At 36.8% G+C, this 16,725-nt stretch overlaps 1 protein-coding gene across 5 annotated transcripts in view; it reads right to left on the bottom strand.

Annotated features, from left to right (window-relative positions):
• Positions 1-16,725, bottom strand: part of ELP4 (elongator acetyltransferase complex subunit 4) — a 141,862-nt gene that overhangs the window by 85,506 nt on the left and 39,631 nt on the right. For 4 of the 5 annotated variants that reach the window (XM_071455250.1, XM_071455249.1, XM_071455253.1 and 1 more), the window contains 2 exons: positions 14,209-14,293; positions 8,865-9,053 (listed from right to left, as the gene is read on the bottom strand). In XM_071455250.1, coding sequence (XP_071311351.1) covers positions 8,865-9,053; positions 14,209-14,293 — 274 coding nt within the window. Of the gene's footprint in view, positions 1-171; positions 1,392-8,864; positions 9,054-14,208; positions 14,294-16,725 lie in introns of those variants that run through there. The other variant, XM_071455252.1, reaches the window with a different exon arrangement.

The raw sequence follows: 16,725 nt of genomic DNA on the forward strand, positions 1-16,725 counted from the left end.
TTTTGGTTGTTCTCTTAAGGTTGCTTTTAATAACATTGTCCTGATAGTTGTCTCTGCTGTGGGAACTCTGCAGTGTTTTTTGCATATTACCATAAAATGGCAGATGAAGGTGGGTGACACTGTACACAGTTAATTTTGATAATTTTTCAGGAAGAATAACGAGCCAGGAAATAAAAAGTAAATATCGCACACTTTAAAAACAAAACAAAACAAAAAATAAACACATAATAAAAAACCCCCCAAAAACAAACTTTGGATCTTCATTGAAGATGGACTTGTGCATTACTTGAGCTATGAAAGCATCTAAGGCCACAAACCCTGTCACCTTAGAGAATCAGAAGTATGCCTATTCTGCCATGGAAGGGCAGACCCAAAGACCACCAGTGAAATGGTGGAGAGCTCACTACACAGAGATCAATTAGGCAAGTCAATAACAGTTGCTGCTGCAGCCTAAAAAAGATGAAGCAAGTCTAGCAGCTTAAATCAAATGTTCCATCTGTTGATGTCCAAGTGCTTCACAAAAGACAGGCAAGGGCTGCACTCCTCATTTACAAGTCAGGAACAAGCACAGAGGTGTGGTGTGAGCTGGCCAAAGGCAAAAGGCAGCCAAGAGTGAGCTGGGACCCCAGCTCTGCCTCCCGCTGCAGCTGAGGTTTGCTTCAGGAGGTGCATCCTTGCATTTGGGGTAGCAGCAAAACATCCTGAAGATGGTGTGGCAGTGGAAGCCCAGAAAGCTGAAAATCCTGTTATTGTGTGGCTGAAAGAGGTGACAGATGTGGTAAAGGGTGACACTTTCTGAGCTGAGCCCTGCCCAGTGCTTTTCTCTTCTCTTTCCTCAGCATTCTGTGACTGAAAGCACAGGCTGCAGGTGACTGTGAGTGCTGCTGGGGCATGGGGCTCTTGCACAAGTCCTGCTGCACTGAGGAGATGAAATAAATCTGGTTGAGCCCTTCTTCCACGCAGGAAGGCAAGAAATCAGTACAAGAATGAAGAAATCAGTACAAGACGTGGGCTAAGATGAGCCCAGCACCTCCCCTGAACATTATCTGGTTTTCACTAATCAAATTGTCTCACTGTTATAAAAGCATATAATTAGAAATCTGTAGGTTATTTCTTGTCTTTAAGCATTGAAAAAATGAACTGATCATTTGAGCAGATTCCTCTAGAAAACTGAACACAGAAAATATGCCATGCTACAAGTTGGTCATAGGGCAGTATAAAACAGAGATGCAAAAGCAGTCTGAAGAGTGAGTCATGTTACAAAAGAGCCACAACAAAACTGCCAAAATTACATATTTGAAACCAACTGGCTTAACTAAAATCCTATGACTCCATTGGGAGTCATTCATTATAAGAAAAAGGTTCAGGAGTTCCTTTTGTTGCCATTTTGCCTGAAAAAAAAAAAAAGTCATTGCAGTTTTCCTACCAATTTGGAAAGGCTAACACTCACTGCAACTTTAATTCTTTAAACAGTGAATCTCACTTTATTCCCAGGTGCCCAAAAAGAACCTGCACTATTATTTCAATTAACAGCACACAAGCATCAAAAGGAACACCTAACTGGTGTTGATAACCAAGTGGCAAGGCTCTGAAATACAAAAACCATTTAAAAAACTAATCCCTTATCCAGTACAAAATTATAGGCTGTCATCAGGAGCAGGCTGGCAGAGCTGGGTCCAGATGGGAAACTGGCTGGGCAATAAGGAGAGGTAGGGTGGAAATGATGGGTGGGCTGGAAAGGAAGGGGACCCAAGCAAAGACATGACTGCTCCCTCTGCTGGCAAGGGCCTCCCTGCTTTAATTTTTAACTAATGAGTAGGCATTTCTTTAATTATTTAGGACCTAGCCGATAAATAATGCAGAGTGCTCCTTCCTCAGTCTGTTGCTGTGTGTTTGCACATTTTTGAACTTATGGTGCCCTATTTCACTAGAATAATTTGCCACGGAATTAAGGCTCAGATGGATGTCTAATGGAGAGTTCCAGGCTTTTATATTTTAATTCTTTGTAAAATGAAAATCAAGATTAGGCTATTTAACCTTCCAAATATTATATTTTACAATGTATGCTCATTTCATATTTAATTTACACATTTCACAATATTACCACAAAGTGCTTGTCATATCTTACTCCAACAAGGACGCCTTTATGTAGCAGTAAGATGCTATAAAATTAAACATTCTGCAATACAAACATACTAAATGACACATCATACCAAAAACGTATCTTTCTTCCATGAGTAAAATCCATGACTGGTGAATTCAGTGACAATGTTCTTATTAAAACTGAATTAAAAGATGAAGATAAGCCATTCATGACTTGATTTGTGATAGAAATTAATAGCTGCAGTAAGAACACTTAGAAAAAAATCTGTTCTAAGATTTTGGCCTACAACCAGAAGCTCCCAGAACAGGAGGGATCAGCTTTTTTTGCCCACTGTTCTCATCTGAATCCTGGCTGCAAAGCCACTCCAGCTCCCAGCTTTCCAGAAGGCTCCATCCCAGGAATCCTCGCCTGCCATTTGGTTTGCTGATTTTAATCTCCCAGGACTTTCTTACAGTGGCTCCACTATGCTGAACTGGCACTTGCTCCTAGAAGTGAGTTATTATTAAACTTGTAGGTCAATTGTGGCACTAACAACTCTTTGGAAGCTTTCAGCCACAGTGTACAATTTGCTGGTCTAATTAAATATTAATTCTAAGTGTTACATTCTGTGGCTAAGAGCTTTTATTTTCCATCATCAGTCTGGAAGAGAAAGAGGTTACAAGGCTAATTTAATTTTTTTTTTTTTTCCTCCTAGCATTAAAGCTTAACTACACGGCCACAAAAACATCATTAAAGATGCAGTATTCCTTTTTATTATGATTATATTCTAATTAATAGAGAATGTCTAAACAAAAAGAGGTAGAACTGGCTTCCGAAATTTCAGGATTTTTAAACAACACCAAAAGTTCCCATCAAAATGTTCCTAAGCACACGTTGCACAAGAGCTCAATATTTGGTTCTGTGAAAATCACTTAAGATGGAAATCTTAATGGAAATAAGATAGACATGCAAGGATTTAAATGTAAAATAGTTTTACACAAAATGTTTTTTCTTTGTTCTGATTCTGAAACAGAACAGATAAACCCTAGATTTAATTCTAGTCACAGGGCTTTTTTTCTTTTTTTTTTCCTCAAGAACCTGAACTTAAGCAAAAAAAAAAAAAACCAAAACCAAAAAAACTGCTTTGGAAAAAAATATGCTACCTTCCATTTCCTAAAAGAATTACTTGCTTAAAGCAATAACTCCTTTGCCCTGTATTATTTGAAGTCACTCTTTTAATCTTTACTTATCAGTGTCCAAATGGGCTCAATAGATGAGCCTCCTCCCTTCTGCTTCCATAACAGTTGTGTCCATGTCTGGACACTGGGCATTATATTAACTGCTTAGTCCAGTAGCCAAAAGATTCCATATGCTTGAACAGATGACTATCTCCATACTGTGATGGGATATTTAACTGTTTAGCTCTGCTGCTGTAGTTCAAAGACTTGGTTCTAAATCTTACCTGATTTTCCAAGGCGTATTTTCAGTTTATACACCTAAAATGTAAAATAAAATTGCCACCTTGCATGTGCTCCTACACTTCTCCAGTTTAACGTGTGCATTTTGGGAAAGAGTTTTTTTTAATTAAAGAGAGATGAGGAGGATGTGTCCTTCTAAAAAGTAAAATTTATTAAAATGACAAGGTTGTTTTAGGCATGTCACTTCAACAAACAGCATGACTATTCACCATAATATAGTTAATTTGGTTAACAGACAGCTAATATGTGGGGACAAAAACACGTTTCAGTTGTGTACTGTATTTGTTTTTGAAATTTTGTTACCAAATCAGAAGTGGTAGTGCTAGAACACAGCTTGTTGGCAACCAAAATCTGATTCTATGAAACCACGTAATACTTTTATTTCTTCTACAGCATGGTAAGCAAATACCATCAGCAATAAGAGAAATGAAAAAAAAATATTGTTTCCCAAATTAAATTTTGAATAGGGCACTTCCCTCAGCTTCTTACTCACTCAGAATTTTAAAGATGGTTTTATGAATGTTTAAAACCAAAATACTCATACCTAAAACTATGTGGATAACCCAAAATACCTGTCATAAACTTACAACTCTTGATACCTATTTCTACAGCTGTTAAAATCTATGTCTCACATACAACAAAAAGCAACATGCAGCATTAAAAAGCAAGTTAAAAAAAATCCAGAAAAATATTAAGACCATTTCATCTTCATGGCTTCTATTTTGCAGCGAAATTTGAAAGCTTCCTTAGTTATGATATAAAACCCACATGATGCTGAATCTCAAGACAAATCTTTGTGCAGCTACCTCATCAAATACACTTGGAGGTTATTCAGCACTTCACACCAGTGAACTCTCAGGAATGAGAGCTCTAAGGTAGGCAATCACTCTTAGTTCTTGTCATAGGAATTTCAAACTGTGAGAAATTCACCGGCTATAGGAGTTCACATCTTATAATCCTATATTAGCAATGGATTCTTGACTTGGAGTTTAGCTGCTAAATCACTCAGTGTGAACACAAAAGGCTTGGGATGTGAAAAGGTTTGTTTCTGAATTTTTCTACACTGAAACCATCAGTAACTTCTGCACTTGGGCCAATTCAAAACATTACTATTGTAGGAAATTAATTTTTTAACCTACTGGATGAAATAATGAAAATACCTTGCTAAACAGAACTGCAGACTCTGAGGACAGGCTCTGTAAGAAGAGTTATTCAGACTGACTTTTCATTAGTCAATTAATTTCCCTTGGTACATGCTGACTAATATGGTTTTTAGTTCTTAGCAGTAATACCAGCTTTGAGTTCAAAATAAAAGATGGCTTTAACAAGTGCTATGCTTTCCCCACTGAATATAAAAATCTACTGAAAAAAAATCTATTGCTACTAAAGAGATACAAAATTGGGAAGGACAGGAATAGAATTAAAAACATTCTTCAGTATTTTGAGGGAAAGATGTTCTTGGATTTACCAATGATTTCTAGCAATTAAAAAAAAAAACAACGGGAAAATATTTTAAATTGTAAGTTAGGACTTTTCCATTATGGACCAGTGACATTAAAGTCCTTTCATTCACACAATTGCACAAGAATTCTTTTTCTAAATTTAGGTACGCACTGATTATCAAAACACAGAAAAAGAATTCTTACTTGTTTTTATAATATTCCTTAAACTTGGAAATTGTAACAACAAATGAAATGCCTCTTCAATCTGCCCTCCTTGATCAATGCTAGATTTTAAAAATGGAAGTAATTTTCCCTTTTCAAATGCACCATATGATTTCTTAGGCACAATGCATTTTCAAGAAGCAGTAGGAAGATTTGAAAAATAACCTTCCATCAACTATTTTAATCACACTTGTAAGTAGCTCAATATTTATTAGCTGACAGACAGTGTAAGATAAGAGGATGTTCAATCGGTAGAAAATATCAATCAAGTAAAAACTTGTCACACATCACCTGAATAAAATTCATATTTGGATAAGTTTTTTATGTCATTTTCTTCAAACCCTCTTCCAGAATAGTGTATTCCTATTTTTGTGGTTGAGAAAAGAGAATTTTCTTTTTTCTTCATGCACTGTTTGCCCATCAATAAAACCCCCAAAATGTGTGTGCTTTAGTAGACTACAATTTTTTTCCAGTTACATTGGAAAAACTCCACACACAAACAGACTTTCTTTGTAAACTTGTGTCTTTTAGCAAAATACAGCCTTACAGGACATTGTGAACTGTCCCATCAGGCTGAATTAATGAGCATTATCTTTGGATAAATGCAATTCCAAGTTATTAAATCTAAGACAATGGATTGCTGGAATAATGTAAGAGCCACATTGGTGCATTTGTATCACAGAGGGAAAAACATCAAGAACAAAATCACTATTTAATATTCTGCAATCACTGAAGAGTCAAACCAGAAATGAGAATTTAGGGAAAGTGAACCAACAAAAATAGCAATACTGTTCATCTAAAAAGGTGACTGTTTAGAAACAGATTAAGACAGCATGAGAAAAACTGCAAACCAAAATACAGAAAATATTTAATTGGAGGATCATTTTAATGCCTCACCAGCCAAAAAAAAAAAAGGACAAAACATGAAAGGTAAAGGCAAAATTAAACTTTCTGAAAAAGAAAGAAACCAGGTAGAGTCAATTTGTGAACTCCCTGTCACAGTACAACACGCAAAGTATTTGCCAAAATACAGGAAAAAAAGCAATTTAAAAAAATATATGCATTATTCATATACTTCATATAAAACCAGAATTAGTCTGGGCTGAAAATAATTTGCCCCTGTCAAAAATCAGTACCACCAATTGTTTTATTTCTTCTTCACTGGAGTAACTAGTACTGGAGATTGACAGAGACAAGATAAGTTATGTCACTACCAAAAATATACTTTTTCATGACAAAGCAGGTAAAGACAAAGCTAATTTTTTGTATCTGTCATCCCGACAAAACTTTGATTAAATGTGATTTCAAACTTACATGTCCTTCATGAAAATTACATGTGTGAAGAATTTACGTGGAGGCCACCCAATTAATTTAGTTAGGGGCTGAACTACAACCTGGGAAGCAGATATTAGAGTAGTACTAGAGTAGTTCAGGGGAAAAAAATGGGGAATTGACTACATCTTCAGGAAAACAGTGTGAATTCTCTGCGTGTTCAGTGCACTGACTCGAATATTCGACAGATAAAGCACGTGCTAGAGCTGGCTGACGGAATTAAACATAAATACACTTGGAAATAAAGGAAAAAGCTCCCTGTGTCTCCGTGTGCTGGGGAGAGGAGGTGTTTTCCTGACTGAGTGAGCGCAGCAGCGAGGAGAGGAGCCGTGCAGAGGGAAGGAGAGCAGCTGCTGTGATCACCAGGCAGCCCCGCACATGTTGGGCTGCGCTGGGCAGCATCCCCAATTATCGGTGCCAGGGAGGCTGCACACACGCTCCCAGGGGCTCCCTGACAGGCTGCTGGGAGAGGCCAGCAAGCACACAGCAGGGCTCTGGGAACCCACTGCTCTGGGCTACCAGGGACCCCCAGCAGCTCTGCTCCTCCTAACACAGCTCTCTCCACAGCACGCTGCTTAAAGGGTACACCCACCTCCAAAGTCGCAAAAAAAATATTAAATTAATGCTCCTGTTTGTTTGAGACAGCTAGGCAAAGATTCTGCACATTTATTTTTTTTAAATTCAGGATTTCCCAGCCTTACTGTTAAAATTAAAAACTCGGTTATTTAAAAAATGAGGTAGAATTTCAATTCCAACTCCCTGAAATTTATATATTTTCTTTTTTCTTCATGCACTGTTTGCCCTAGAAATTTCATCGATATAATCAACTTCTTGAGTAAGTTTGAAGCAACCTTTAGTTTCTATCTTAGAGACACTTCTGTGCTTCTTTAAAATACAAACATTCTTTTTATTGGCATGGTATGTAAAGAAGACCATGATGGAAATATATCCCAATTATGGACAGGCAATTCCAGTGTCTAAGAAGTAGGATCATAGTTTTTACATTCACAAATTCTATTTCTTGCATTAAATTTAACTGCCTCACTTTCTGAAGGCAGACAGCAACCTCATATTTAAAAATAATAAGTAAGGAGGTAGAGGTATGTACTGCAAGAGAAATATTCACACACTTTTGACTACAATATAAAAACAGAAAATCAACCTTCTTTATTTTTTAAGGATTAATTGCATTGGTATTTAAATAAATAACATTTGCTGGTATTCAAAGACCTTTAACAAAATGCAGTAGGTGTGAGTCATGTACCTACCCAAGCCAGGATTTCATCTATTGATAAACTCATTTAACTATGAAAATGAAACATGAGGTTTTATCCAGTACTTTTTTACTATGATCAAATCAAATATACAAAATTATAGGCTTTCTGTTCATAGTGAATAATAATATTTTTGCTTTTGTAAGTTACACTCACAGAACAAAAGACTATCTACATTTTTCCTTTTGCTAAAAAAGTTTATTTTCAGATGATATGTTGAAGTCTCTGTATACTATCAGGAACAATGCTGTTAATTGCTTCTGATTTTGCAGTTGGGGAAATGACTTCTGCCATAACTGGTTTGCTCCTAGTCCCAGTATAAGAGGATATCAGAATTATAGAGCAAATCTATACCCTTAAAAACAAGATGAGATATCACTACAATGAGCATTTTAGATAAAGACAGAGAACTGAAAAGCCTTATATTGATACTCCAAAAAGCATTTTGGAAGCACTTCTGAAAGTGCATAAACATGTTGTAAAAATGATTGAAAAAGATATTACTATAGATATTTGCTTTTTTACAGTTTCTGAAATTTTGACAATTTTTAAAAAAAGGAATAAGACCAACATTTGGCATAACTGTCCCTAAAATTCATAATTGGGCAATTTTTTTGTGTCGTTTTCTTGAAACCCTCTTCCAGAATAACGTATTCCCAATTTTGTGCTTGAGAAAAGAGATTTTTCTTTTTCCTTCATTCACTGTTTGCCCTAGAAGTTCCATCAATAAAACCCCCAAAACCTGTGTGCTTTAGTGGACAATTAGATAAAATAATTTTATACTTAGCTCTTTGTAGATTTTACAGCAGGACTCTCCCACAAAAGCATAAAGCATAAGGCACAGTCACATTTTAAGTTCACACTTTGAACAAAAAGACATTAAAAATGTCCAGAACTGAATTTTTTTTTTTTTTTTTTTTTTTTTTTTTTTTTTTTTTTTTTTTTTTTTTTTTTTTTTACCATAGGCTTTGAAGTTTTGCTAAGTGATGTGGCAGCTCTGGAAGCCAGAAGAAGCAAAAAGCAGCATTCCTACCTGGATGAGGTGAGCAGGCACTGTGATGATGCAGGCAGACAGGGATTTCCTGAGCAGGCCACGCAGGACATACAGGAATTTGGTCAGGCTCTGAGGATCCTCGGGAGCATCACTGCAACAAACATCATCACCCCACAAGATGGAACCCAGGCTCTGAATGCCTATCCTCAAAACATTCCTTTGTTTTTTCTGTTTGGGAAAAAAAAATATAAAAAATAAAAAAAGTTGTTATTTTTTAAATGCAAAGAGGAATACAATTTCTAGAATGCATGTCCATAATAATTGTTTTATGTAATCACAGTAATCTCTGTCAATCTTATAAAAATTGCAAATGGAATGGGATTTTTTTTCACTGCTTAGGTATCATGGATAATCTAATAGACACATGGAAATACTGAGAACTACTAATTTGTATTTTATAACCAGCTAAATATAAGTATATTCTGAAATAAAATCTAGTAACACTAGGGCATTTTACATCCTTTCTAGCCTCCATCACTATCTTAAAAATCATGTAGAAGAGTATTTGCTCCCAGTTCTAAGGCAGCCTGCTGGAGTAATCAAACACAACTTCTCCCTCTATTTTCACCTTTCTGCTGTGTCACTTTCACAGCCTGACTGCTGCACGGTCTGCTTCAGATTTTTCTGCTCCTTCTGAGAGAACGAGGCCAGTGCTTTGCTCACCAACACAGGGACCTGCCACTACCTTAGAAGTCTCCAAGTATCATTTATGTCCCTTTCTTCTTCCCACTAAGTTGTAGCCACAGTTGAGGAAACACAGAGTGTGATGGGGACAGATTGTCCCTTAAGGACCCCACCTTGACATGAGAGTTTCTGCCCTGCTTTAGAGGCAGTGGCCAAGATAAAGCTCCATTTCTGAAGGGACAGATGATGAAGTCAAAGTTTTAATTTGTTTATGCAAAATAAAATGTTCTCTCTCATGATGACAACTCTCATTTCTGCTTGTTTGATGTGACCCTTCCTGGTGGTCTTTGGAAAGGATTTTAGATATATTTTCTATCAATGGCTGAAAGACAAGGAACTTCCTCATTGAAAGACTTCCTGCACAAGGTAAGAAAGAAACATTTCTAGAGTTCAGGGTTCATACTTGAAGACCACCTTTCTTTAATTAAACACACACACACACATATATATGTATAAATATTAGTTTTGATAAGTAAAAGCTTGCAGGTACTTCTCACTAGAGAAAAGTGTTTTGATAAACTGCACTGATGCCTCAGGTTTAGCTTTTCTATGTTTCCCATTCTGTGCTGCTTTAGTGTGTATTTCCTGAGCTTCACATGAGGGGATGGTGAGCTCTGTGCACAGAGCAGGGAGACAAAACAATTCCTGCTCCAGCTGGGCACCAAGGACAAATGATCCCAATCTCAGCCCCAGAGCACAAACCCCGTGGGCTGCAGAGAGAAAAACAAGCAGGGTGGGACTGCAGGGGCTAAAGCTGGAATGGGACAATGAACTGCAAGATGCAAATGGAGCAGAACTGATCCCAGGGAGAGAGCCCGGGAGCGCTGGTGCATTTTGGGGCCATTTTGGTTCATCTTGGGTGCAGGCCTGGCTGGGCTCTGGTGCTGCCCAAGGTGGATGCATGGAGGAGATGCTTTGAATCAATCCCTGCTTGATTCTTTAGCTCTGTCCAGCCCCTGCTCTAGGGCAGCCTGCACAAGGCATCAGTAGCTATTGATTTCCAACAGCTAGAATAAACAGCAACTCTCAAGCACAAACCATGGCACAGCTGCTGTGGAAATCCAGAGGAAAGGTTTGGGCAAGACAAGAGGCTGCTCTTCCCAAAGCTTCCCCACCCATGTTGGGTAGGCAGAGCCTGTGAGACACAGTCAGCCCCACATGGCTCTGCTTTTATCCACTTGTGTGTCTCACCCAGGGAGCTGATCTGCCAACTCACTCCCAGTCCCTGGGGAAGCAATCTGTGCTTCAACTCTGGCTTCTTTAGTCTCAGGCTTTGCAGCTTTTAGGATTTAGTTACAAAAAGTGAACTTTTTACACCACTGTATGAAGATCAGGACAACAGCACAGGATAAGACAACACTTCTTTGTATGGTCTCCTCTTGGATTAGATGTTCAGTTTTAAAAAGAATAGCAAAAAAGAGAAGTTTTGGTCTAATATTATTTAATTACTTCTGATCAGAGCAGATTCAGGCACTTCTTGATGCGCACTTAAGCAACAGGAAAAAAAACCAACCAGGCATTTAAGAAAATTGTTTTATCCAGATATCATGGACATTAACCAGGTAGAGAAAGCATTAAAGTATTTCAAAATTTCAACACAAACATAGATAAAACTTACAGAAAGTTTTTAAATGAGAAAAATATTTTTTTCTTATGAGGAACATCTGTAAGAACAACATACAGAGGAAAGAACTGTTCTCTTAATGGAGAGAGGATGACAGATGCTTACTTCACAACATCAAATCATAAGAGCAGTAAAAGATAAAGCTATTCAGACACCTGGTAATATCAGATGTATTTATTTGGCCAGTAATAGAACTTCTATCAGCATAATTTTTTATACAAAAATATAGATACATACTAATATACATAATATATATAATTTATTTCTATTTTATTTTATTATGCCAAAACTGAAATATAAGAAAAGTGTAAGTCTAATATTCTCCCAAAACCAGCCTGTTGTAAAGAGTAGGGTAACATTTTTTAAAATGTACCACTAGATCTTTAGTATTCACATTAGCCTGGAAGTTTGGATTTATTTTCTAATTAAAAAAAAAAAAATGAATTCTTTTAAGAGTGCTTGGCAGCACTCTTTTAAGAGTGATTTGGCAGCAGAAATTCTGATTATGAAGAATTCAGAAAACCCAACTCCATGCCAACAACAACAAAAAAATCCCCCCCAACTATTACCCTGAAAGCCTCCAAAGTACACAAAATTAATGTTAGGAAATAGTTGCCTATTAAACCTCTGGTGTCAAACATGAAAACCCCAAAACACTCTGAAACAAAGAGGTGCTATTCCATATAACTTAATATCATGATCAACTTGTAAAGGATTCCCACTTAAGGATCAATAGCAGAGTAAGTGGGAGGCTTTAGAAAGGCTGTAAACCTCATGCTTGCATTTGTAGCTTCTAGGTAATTCAAACTCTGATGTTCCAAATATTAACTAATTATTAAATAACATGAACTATTAACTAATGTTAACTGAGTGTACTAGGTCCTAGAGATGCCTGAGTATTTTATCAAAGGCTACCAAACCTCTAATGGTGGTTTTCACTTATTTTCCCAATTGTGTCAAACCATCTCTCAGCTGGGATGAGTCACATCCTGCTCAGTTTTCTTCAAATAAAGGAGTAAATCTAAGTATCATTGGCAAATTGATGTGAAAGCAGCCAAAAAAATATCTGAAAGTTTTGCCAGTCAAGTACAGGATTATTTGAGGGTGGGAGTACAGGCACAAACTTCTCAGAAGCTTTCATGATTATATATGGCAATTATACACAGGTCCAGAAAGATACAGGCTGCTCCTTACTCTACAATCTGCACACCTGCCTACTTAAAAAGCACTTTAGAGAGCTCAGTAAATGAAATGAAATGAAATGAAATAGCAAGGAATTGCTCAGAGATTTGGCAAATAAAAGATCCAAGGTGTGTTCCAGGCCACTGCTACATTCAAGTCTGGCCACATTTTTAAGAAGTGTGTATTATACAAGGCTTCTAAATGTACAAAATTTGACTGTACAAAGAAAGATGCAAGGAGAAAGTGGAATATTAAAAGAAAGTAACAGAAACCAGTCCAGGAAATTGTTTGCCTTGCCTCCCTTGAAACAGAAAGAACTACATAGTGCTAATGGCTTTCTAGATCAATAAACTGGCCTGAAAAATAACTTTTAAAGTTTCACCTTTGAAATTTATATGTGTTATTGAGCAAACATACACTGTTAGATTCATCCCAGTTAAAGTTCAGGTTTTGTTTTATCGACACTAGTAAGTCATTTTGAAACAACTGACAAAAACCAGAGAAAATAATGATCGGTGATGTTGAATTTTTGCAAGCAAAAAAACCACCCAAGTGCTGGCTCTGAAAAAGCTTCATTTTCTTTTCTATAAGTGCATGTATAAAGAAAACTAAGCAATAAGAGGCTGATGTCTTGGGCAGGAGGCTGGCTGGGGGCTGGCAGGGTGTTTGTGTCACCCAGGGCTCTGAGGCAGGAGGAGCATCCCCGTGCAGCACGGGAGGATGACACACATCCCTGTTGCCATGGCTACCGTGGGGAGAGGGGCCTGGCAGGGACCAATGGCCTTCTCCAGGCTGGCACTGCCACCGAGGGGAGGGCAAAACCCTCCCAGACATCTCGGCTGAGCACAAGCAGCGACATTTACACACGAGGGCTCGGTGCAGGTAACGCTCCCAAACCCCACTGGCAGGCAGGAAAACAGCCTCTCCTGCATCATCTCCCTGCAAAAATCATTCCCAAGCTATTCCAGCGATTCAGGCAGGTCTTGATGTGCACTTAAGCAACAGGAAAAAAACCCTAATATTCCTAAGATATTGAATTTCGATTAAATAATTTCAGGCTCTCCAGAGTCTATGTTAATTGGCTTCTACTACAGTGGCATTTCAATGGTACAGCAATAATTACCTTTCAATTGAGCATCAATCTATCCAATTTATTATATTATTTCCATCACCTCCAAAGGACTGCCATGTTGCTGAATATGACAGAGAATAACTTATAGGGCACTTCTCAGATTAGAAAAGGTTTTTCAGCCTATGTTGTTACACTTAAAGTGTTTTTGATTCCCACATTTTGTACACTATGAAGAGTACAGAGATTTTTGGAAGGCTGATAAGCTGATTCATAAATTGAAATAGCATTCTTATTTCTTAACTTCTCTTTCAATGCTCACCACATAAAGATGTTACCATTTAATCAAGTAAAAAATTCACACCAGTTAAAGCAACAATAAAAAAACCTGAACGTTTAGGGGTAAATGTTTTACCTCAAGAATCTTGAGCAGAGTATGCTAAAGCTATAATTTGAAAAACAAATATTGTAGATGAAAATGTGTTTTGCTTCTTTCTATTATATTTGGCCATTCTTTTATTAACTAATTGTACAAAAAATGCATTTTACTAATGCTGCCTTACATTTTTTTCTCTGCATATCTGTAACAGGTAAAAACTCAAAAAAAACCCCTTAAAACATAAACAACACTATTCATTTTGCTTGTTTACTTTACCAATGTTTAGAAACAATTTGTTCCTTAATAATTTGTCCAAGACCTTGTACAAGAACAGCAAGAAAAGAATAGTTACAGGATTAAAGAGGAGTGTGAGGGTGTTCAGTACCTGGGGATCAGAGCCATCAAAGCCCTCCTGGGAAATGATCCTCTGAATGGACTGAAGCAGCCTTGCATAAGCACTGTTCATATTCCTGTTGGGAAGCAGAAATATTTTAGTTACACATTTCAATATTCTCCTATAAGTCTCTAACAGCTGTATAAAAAATAAATATGAACAGATGCAGCTCTCAGTGCAAGTGTCACATGGAAAAGAGGTGTCAGAGAAGGAAAAAAACCCCAAAACCTCTTTGAATAAAGTTGACATTATAAGCAGTTGTGATTGCTTCATATTAACTAGTTCAGTGCTCAGACATTTAGTGAAAGCTAAAATCTCTAGGGATTAAGATAACTTAATTATGTCAGGCTCACTTACATCTAGAAGATTAATGATTTAATGTATCAACTTAAAGTTGAAGCCATTCCAGCCCAGTACTAATCTTCTGTAACTGACAGAGATCTACCCAGTTGTTATTCCAAGTATACCCAATCAATGCCCTGATGAACAGAGTTGACTTTCTATGAAAATCTTCATGCATTTTCACAGCTTTATTTGCATGACAGCAAAATTGCGAGGTAGCATTTACTCTATGTATTGTTTAGAAAATATAACATTCAGAAAAATAAACAAAAGCAAACCAATGGCTAAAAATGGATTTAAGCAGACAACACAAAATGAAGGTTCAGCAAATCATCTTGTCAGACTTAGAAGCTCTTTACTTTCAAAGAACAATTCAGGTGCTCACTTCTAAAAGAGAAATTGTTTTCTTAAATCCCATGGACCACACAGGGTTGAGTATCTGGGCTGATTCAGGTTCCCCATTGCAGCTTAAGCCCTTCCATCTATTCTGTCTTTGACATTTTCTTCCAGTCTCATCAAGGGTCAAGGATTCAAACCTCTTGCTGTACTTCTTTGGATATACACCAAGTTATTTTGAAAATTTTGCCTTTAAAAATATTCTTCTAGGCTCCATAATTTATGTGTCTGGTAACAGCTCAGGTTGGAAGGCACCTTGAGAGACCACCTGGCCCAAATATTAATGAAATATTATTAATAATATTATTCCCATTACTTTACTAAGAGCCTAGACTGTTATCCAAATTCATTTTACTGATGAATAAACCCAAATAATCTTGCTTTCATCCCTTGGCACAGGAGAGAATTCAACTTTTCTGAGAAGCATGTAAGAATTACAATGATCTGTCTTTTGCACCATTGCTTCAACTCAAAAATGTGTGCTTTCTTTAAGGAAACAGTATCCATACAACCCCAACCCTCAAATATACTTGAGCTATAAACATCTACAATCAAAAAAGTCATGTGGTCCTAAGAAATGTGAGTTTTGAAACAATCAATATCAAAAAACATTAAGAGATGACCTTCCTCTCATATGAACACAAAGGAGAGCTTCCAAACCAAACTCTGGGTTTGTTTCAGATTTAATACCCAAGAAAGCTACTGGCTAAACTGATGCACTTCAATAATTTAATACCTGTTATGAAATTCAGACCTGAAAATTAACTGGCAGTGTGTGATCTCAACCTGGTATGTCATGCATAAAGTCTGCCTTGCTATACAAAAAAAAGCAAGTTGAACTTCTCAAGTCCATTACTTTCCCAGGGCTCAGTTGCAAAAGCAATGGCTATTAAATGCTCTGCCTACATTGTGTGGCAGCTGTCCAGTTTACAGAGTCAACTTTAGCCCCCCACAGCAGCCAAAATTCTCTCTCTCTGTGTTTTTGCATTATCACAACAGATATTATTTTGCTAGAGAATATACTGCAATCAAAATATTTGCCGATTTCTGATTCATTCCTAACTCGTTTTTAAAAGCTAGTGGCTAAAAGAATAAAATAACCAAAGCACTTGCAGCATTAAAGGGTCTCAAAAATAAAATAAAGAAATAAAATAGATCTTCAATTCATCTACCAGAAAGAGATTTGCAGCAAAGAAAGAATTTTTAAAAATCATGTAGTATGTGTAGATTTTTTAAAAATGTCAAAACAGGTACTTTTCTATCTCTTTCTAAAATATTAATGGTTTCCTTGAATTTGACCCATCTTATGTAAATAAGAACATGAAAGATATTTTAGAAGCACTGTTTATAAAAGCAAGTTGCATTACCCTTCTGGCAATGTTTGTCACAATATTTAAGGAAGGAAATAAGATATTTCTTATTTTCCAATTTCTAGTCCTTTTTTGGTTTTGTTGCTAAACACAATTTGATGTTGATAATGAGTTTAAACAATTCCTCCTTAACTCTTTTTTTTGTTTACCACTTTAGCAATGGGTAAAGCAGGAGCTGGCAAGAAGGTATCCTGGTTACAACAAAGGCTCTGACTTCTCTGCTGATAGTTTCCAAGCACTTAACAAAGGTGAGGTTATCAAGGGTATGACAAATAGCCTTGTTATGGAAAAGGAGACTCCATTAGGCAAGACAGTCAAACCCATTTTATCTAAATTTATTGGTAAATCCAATCTCTAGATAAATTAATTCTTTTTTCAAATGCATGTACTTTCTTAAGGT

This window comes from Agelaius tricolor, unplaced genomic scaffold, assembly GCF_023055355.1.
Source record: "Agelaius tricolor isolate 1412-34295 unplaced genomic scaffold, bAgeTri1.0.p SCAF_46, whole genome shotgun sequence".
Classification (NCBI taxonomy): domain Eukaryota; kingdom Metazoa; phylum Chordata; class Aves; order Passeriformes; family Icteridae; genus Agelaius; species Agelaius tricolor.